General features: G+C 40.5%; 1 protein-coding gene across 1 annotated transcript in view; it reads right to left on the minus strand.

Annotated features, from left to right (window-relative positions):
• Nucleotides 1-6,213: 6,213 nt before the first annotated feature.
• The window catches only part of PGM2 (phosphoglucomutase 2), an 18,178-nt gene continuing 17,598 nt past the window's right edge, over nt 6,214-6,793 (minus strand). The window contains exon 16 of the mRNA XM_031553282.1: nt 6,214-6,335. Within this exon, the coding sequence (XP_031409142.1) occupies nt 6,233-6,335 (103 nt within the window). The 3' untranslated portion in view covers nt 6,214-6,232. The remainder of the gene's footprint in view (nt 6,336-6,793) is intronic.

Below are 6,793 nucleotides of genomic sequence, written 5' to 3' on the forward strand. Positions count from 1 at the left end.
CGGTGCCGGGACAAGCGCAGGTGGGTGCGGAGTTCACAGAAGTTAACTCCGGAGTTATTTTTAAAGGGGTATTTCCTCAGCAAGTTGAGGCTGGCCCCGCGCCCGCGGCTCGGAGGGCCTGGGCAACCTCTGCCGCCTCACCTCGTCCGTTCCCGCCGTGCCCCGCTCGAGGCCGGCCGGCCCGTCGTACCTTGGGGAGGACTGACACCGGCCGCTGCCCCTCCTGCCGCCCGCGGCGGCTCAGCAGCGAGTGGAGCCGGAGACATAATGACAGCGCTCTTCCAGATGGTCAGGGCCTCCCTCCCAGTCCCGCAAACTGCTCTTGTGCTCAATTAATTTCAAGGCTTCTTGGCAGTAAGACTATTGATTACTTACATCTAAGTAAGTAGAATCAAACGTTCTCAAGTAAATTTGCTGAGCTGCTGGACACGCGGTGCTCTGTGAGGAAAATAATTAAGCGTGCTGTCAAAGTGAAGCACAGTGTTTTCCCAGATTGTGGAAAACAAGTGGTTCGGTACGTGTAGCACGTTCCGTACTTGCAGGGTGCACAGTGGTTGCATCTACATGACTTGTGCTAGCTCTGTGTACTTTTATAGGATTGATGACCTGTGAGTGAAAGTATGAAAGCAGCAGTGTGCTCTGAGTGCTGTTTCCAGTCTGCCCTTGGTTCATAGCTTACTGCTTCTGCAGAAATGAGGACAGGCCTTATGTTTGCAGTGGCACCCTGGGCGCTCCTTGGGGACAGGAAAGCCCTCTCTGCAAAACTTGGCCATCCTACATACATTTAAGAGAATCACAGAGTCATAGGGGCCGGAAGGGACCGCAGGGGGTTCAAGTCCCATTCCCTGCTAAAACAGGTTCCTTTTAAACCATCACAGCTAAGGAGAGCACTCTCACTCCAGCTACCAGCTGCCAACCTCAGATCTGAAACAAGTCTGTCCTTTTACTTTTTTTAAGCCGACGGCCTGGGGATCTTTGCTTTCAGTTATGGAAGGCTGCAAACTGCTGTCCTCAATCTGACAGCTCCAGCACTTTGATAATTCAGAATGGATGAGCTTTGGCCAAACAGTGATTTTAGGAAGACTTTTTTAAAAGCTTTTGCCTATCAGAAAGAGACAATGAAACAAATACAGATCCTACAAGGTTCCTTCTGCTGCTTGGAAAATCCCTGAGCAAGAACACCACAAATGCAAATCCTCCCTTCTTCCTCGATAGCTGGGAAAGAAATTAGACTGGGATTGAACTGGGATTGTGGGTTCCTCTTTTATTTTTCCTATTCTCTCCAGCTTGTATATTTTAATTCTTTGCTTGGCAGAGTTTTTGTCAGGTTGTCATACAGTGTTTTATAGGCAAAGTAAAATGCCTCAGATAAGAACTACCCTTACCTTGGTTTAATAGTTCCACGTGCTCCACTTTTGGAAAACACCATCTTACTCATTCAAGTTGACCTAAAAATCATTATTACAGTAAATAGACAAAGCACACTTGAAGTGTTTACATTTGACAAATTCAGGAACAGTGACCCATTTTACTCCAAGCCAATCTGCTATAATGCTTATTGCTAAGGTGTAGTAAAAATAAAAATACAGTCCGAGGTCTAAGAAAAAGCAAATTCAGTGTATAAAAAAATGAGTAGTAAAAATCCCATGAGCTGTCTAAAATGATACAGAAAAGTAGTAAATAAAGTTCTGCATAAAGTCAGCTGTCTCAGGGCTGTAGGACCCACCATCTTCATGATCCAACAGCCACACTTTCCTGAAGATAAGTATTTACATGCTGTGTTTGAGGAAGAACAAACAGATAAGTGTCTTACACATCTGTGCCACATTTATCCAGGGTGCAGGAAGATCTCTTGGTTTTCTGCTTGCGTGAGAATGTTTGACCTACCTCCCATGATACTTTCCTAATAATGAGCATTAAGGATTTGCTGGACAGCATTCATTCTCTCCATTTCCTGTTGAAATGGCTACTTATACAGGAAAGAAATTTCATTTGTGAAAGCAAGACAAAAAGAAGAAGGTGGTTGTATGTTCCAGTTCATAAGAAGTAAACATGTAATGTGCAGGAACACACGTAACATACAGAAGCAGAATATTTGCATTCAGGTGAGAGCCCTGAACACCAGTCTTCCTAATTCTGTTCAGTTCTTTGAAAGAGTACATCTCTCAGTCTTTATCCTTCATCATTTTCTTTACAGTAGCCCAGTTATTAAAACATACTACCATCACATGCTTCTTCAGACTGGCAAGAAAAATTAACCAGGGCTTCCCACATACTACAAACATGATCTGTGGAATACCATTTTCACCATTATTTCTTTGTGCAGCTGCCCTTCAGATAATAACAATAATAATAAAGCAAAACAGACAACAAAACACAGCATGAGGCCTGTACAAGGCAGGCTGTGAGACAGCAAAGTGTTCCTTGTGGTCTAGTGAAGGGATGAGCAAGTCATTTGACCTGAGTTGAAGTAGGATTGTAGACCAGGATGAAGACAGTGAAATTTAGGCTGAACTCATTGGCCACAGATAGGAACTGAACTTTAGGCTGCTGTGGCTGCGCCCTTTGAAGCACAGCTGTATGCAAACAGGAAGTTGTATAGTTCCACCCAGATGCTTTCAGAGCTGAACTTCCTCCATAGCTGGGCAACAGCTGAGAAGTAAAAAACTGGATCATTATTTGAAATGTGGGTACCCACATTGTGCTTAAATTGCATTAGAAGCAGCATCTCTGCTTTTCTCCCTTGGTAGTCATAAGAATTAATTTCTAGTGCTATTATACAAAACAGTCCAAGTCTTTATTTGTGTTTGGGTACTGCAAATCTGTTTAGTACCTCATTAAGGGCAAGATACTGAATGTTCTGTAGTCCTCTGACTTAAATGAGCTCTGGGAAAGTACTACATTCTTATCCAGTGACACTGTATCTCCAGATGATATTCATACATGGTCCCAGAAGCCCCACAAACCAAATTTGAGTGATACTGTTATAATAGCTGTTTGCCTGTTTCCTACTCTGTAAGAATGTATGACAGCAAGTAGTTGGTGATTATCTTCAAAGACAAGAGACTTTCAGTTATCACTGATTATGAGTAAAAAGTCTGAAAGAGTTGAGCTCCTGTTACAGACCCTGCCTGCTGCCTCTGTATTGTCATGCTTTTGTATTTCATGATTAACTCTCCCCCACTTCCTTCCCAAAAATACACCTGAAAATGACTTACCAGGGGTTGTGAGAGATTTGAAGCTTCTCCTTTTGTGCAGAAGCTGCTGTTGCTATGCCATCATTTAAGTTACATTTTATTTAGGTGAGCGTTAGGTCATGACTGGATATTTTAATAGGCTCATCCCATTATGCACAGCGTTGTGATGGTGCATGACCTGATTTCAGTCACCCACCAATCACTGTACAAAAGAGAAATGTTGGCTTCTGCTTGGAAGTTGAACAGAAATACTGCCCCCGATGAATTTGTGTGCTTACATTATACAAAGAAATAGTATCAAAGAAAGTGACTCTACTTAGTTTAATGAAGATTACCTTTGATTAATGTTGTACTTGTGGGCAGAGAACAGTTTTGTTGGTGGTTATTACTTATGATTATTTTTATATTTTACCTAAATGTGGCATCCAGGTGCCTTCAGCTGTGAGACCTTGAATGTCACCAATCTTGTAAAAACTTAATGTATGCATCTTAGGAACGAATGGTGCTGCCCATCTCTTGTCTCTGCTCACAGTGACTGCTACGTTAGGACATAAGATTTGCTTATTGTTGGTATGTCAAAATGAAAACCACAACCATTACAACTCTGAAAAGCAATTGCAAGCAGGAAGCTTCATTTATAGAAATTCTCTAAGTGAATTAGTTACACATTTAAACATACAAGTAGAATATGAAAAAATTGCTGATATGTTAAATATTTTAATAGAGAATTCGAGTTGTCCCTATATGATTTTTTTGTTATGCAGCAGAAGTCTCAAATTCTTCTGCAATTCAAGTACAACACATGCATGCTTCACAATTTGCATAATAAGTTCACAGACTGTAAGGAAGATGAAATCAATATAGTTCTTGCTGGCCAAACTGTTTACTGAAATAAAAATAAATTCAAGGATAGTGTTAAGTTGTGACTACTAAACAAACTAATAACTTTAAGGTGAAATTCATCGTCTAACAGCATTGTTATGCTTTTACTTTTATGGCAGAGTTTTTAAGTATTGTATTCCTTAGTTTCAAAGCATTTCCTTCCCAGCCTCACAAGCACAATTTCCTCCTGGATCAAATGTTTACAACTGCTGTTGACTTTTGTTGGAATTACAAGTGTTAGCTTGTTATAAAGATCAGACTCATTCTGCATATTTTCTGTAAGTTAGGGATGCATCACTCTGGAAGTAGCCAGGAATTCCCTGCCACTTGGGTTCAGTCCAGGCTCCAAGCTTTATTTATTCTTGTCCTGGCAATTGCCATTTCTGGATAAAACATCAGTGCCTCTGCTCTGATGTTCTCTGATGTACAGATTCCTAGCAGGACAGATGTAATTAATGCCTGTAGCTAGAATCTGGCCATGTAGATCACCCACAAGTAACAGCACCAGCCCAGGAGAAGCCCAGAATGTCACAGGAAGCTGAACAACACAACGGGCCATCTGGATTTCCATAGCATTCCTCAGCCTCAGTTCACAGCCATCATGCTGTGTCTGGGTTCCCCAGCCAAGTTGCTCTTAGAGGCACTGACCAACATCACCTAACCAGGCAGTGGGCAGTTTAAAGTAGGAGCTTGTGCACAGCCATTTGTTTTTAATGAAGCTCAGGGTGAAGTACCATGCAAGAAACTGTGTTTTGCAAGGCAGCCTGTGGTTAAGTCACGTGCCACATGTTAAATCCTACTGAAAGCAAAATTCAAGCGTCATCCCAATGTTTGTCCTTTCACTTCCCTAGCACTGGGTTTCGATGAACAGTACAAGCCTTTTCCTTAGTAATCTTCTTATCACTTATGTTTAAAGTTAATTTTCTGTACCACACAGGTGGACCCCAGCATGAATGGTGCAGATGCTGGCTTTGACTCTTCAGCCAAGAAAAACTGAAGCATCAGCCAAAGAATGCAGGGCTTACTCCTTTCCTTTTATCCTCCAGTTATAATTCTAAAGATTGTAAAGCAAAAGCAGGCATCAAATATTCTTTCCTTACCATCTTAGCCAACAAGATAACCCAGTATTTGCTAGAATCCTGATGAATAATTTGCTAAATTTAATCTACGCTTGACCTAGCAACTAAACACTGTCATGGTATACCAGAAGCAGTTATGGTGGGGAGGTTTCTTTTCCCAAGACATACCTGGGCTGTTGGAGCTACAAGCTGATATCCAGTGCAGGAAAAAAAAAAAAAGTATAGTAAAGCCAATTGGTAACAACTATGTAACCCTCTCAGGCTCTGTAAGTACAGATGACAGCACAAAATGAAATGGAAATTTCCACTCTAAATTTAACACGCAGAGTTATGCAGCAAAATCTTGTAGCATACAGCATGACAGGATCCAGCACTGGGGGATGTTCAGATCAGTCAGCTGGAAGAAAGGTGTACGTAGATGCACTCTGTCTCAACATGTTCACAGTATTGAAAGGCATGTTTCACACTTCTAAGGAATAAGATTTTGGCATGCTTAGCATCTCTAACTTGGAGTTTGCTGTGTAGTCCAATCCCACAGCAAACAGAGACTCTCCAGAAAATTTACTGTAGCTTCCTTGTTTATTTGGGCTGAAGTCCCCCGCCAAAAGACCACTATTTCTAAAACACTTGCCCTAAGTTCACCTAAGTTTCACCACAGGCTTTCAGTTCTTATTAACAGCAGCACTTGCCCTGCAAATCTAAACCTAGATAGAGCTTCACATTGTTATCAGATTACCCACAGACAGAAGAAAGTTTTCCCCCAAACAGGCTGCATTTCAGAAATCGGGATATTACTTGGAGTATTTAATTAAACAAGTTTTGATTGAAATACATTTGCGGACAATTTTCAGTGTGTAAGTTCACTGGCTATTTTTGGTCCTTCAAGGGTAGAAATGCTTCCCCTTCGAAACAAGATACTAAATTCAACAGTATATAGAATGAATCTTAATAAAAGCAAAGGTCTTTTTTAGTCTGAGTTCTCAGATATTTGGTCCTAAAAATCCTTACTTGTTAAATAACGCATTTATAATGCTGCCAAAATACCAAATACAATGAAGGTAGTAATTGTTCTATTTACTCAGTCTTTCGTTGAAGATTGTTTTTCTCTGGTTGAAAGAAGTGCTTTTCAAGAGCATTGACCAATTCATCCAGTTCTTTCTTCAGCTGCTCAACGTCACTATGAAACAAAATCCACACAGAATAGAAAACATGTCACAGTGGAGTAGCTAAAAAGCACATTTTCAGTCCAAGGTATTGTTCTTAGAGCCTCCTATAATAAGAATTGATTTTCACTTCCAGTTGATGTGTGAAAGGCACTTAAGAGAATGAAAAAACATAAATCTATAATATAATCTAAAATAGAACAACAGTCAATTTGAGTCCAGAGTATCTTCTACTGCATTACAAATCATATGCATTCAATAACTCAAACTCGTGTACTTAATAGTATTTTCAGGAGAATTTTCATTGGTAAGAAAGCATTATTATCATTAGAGTAGTAGTTGCTTATCTTTCAGTCTATGCAACTTTCCAAGCTGTTAGTCAAGGATATAATTACTAAATAAACTGGTTTAAAATATGCAACTATAGATAAAGTGTAGTAGTACAAGCCTAAAGCAACAAAATATACGTGTA

The sequence above is a fragment of the Meleagris gallopavo genome, chromosome 4 (assembly GCF_000146605.3).
Source record: "Meleagris gallopavo isolate NT-WF06-2002-E0010 breed Aviagen turkey brand Nicholas breeding stock chromosome 4, Turkey_5.1, whole genome shotgun sequence".
NCBI lineage: Eukaryota > Metazoa > Chordata > Aves > Galliformes > Phasianidae > Meleagris > Meleagris gallopavo.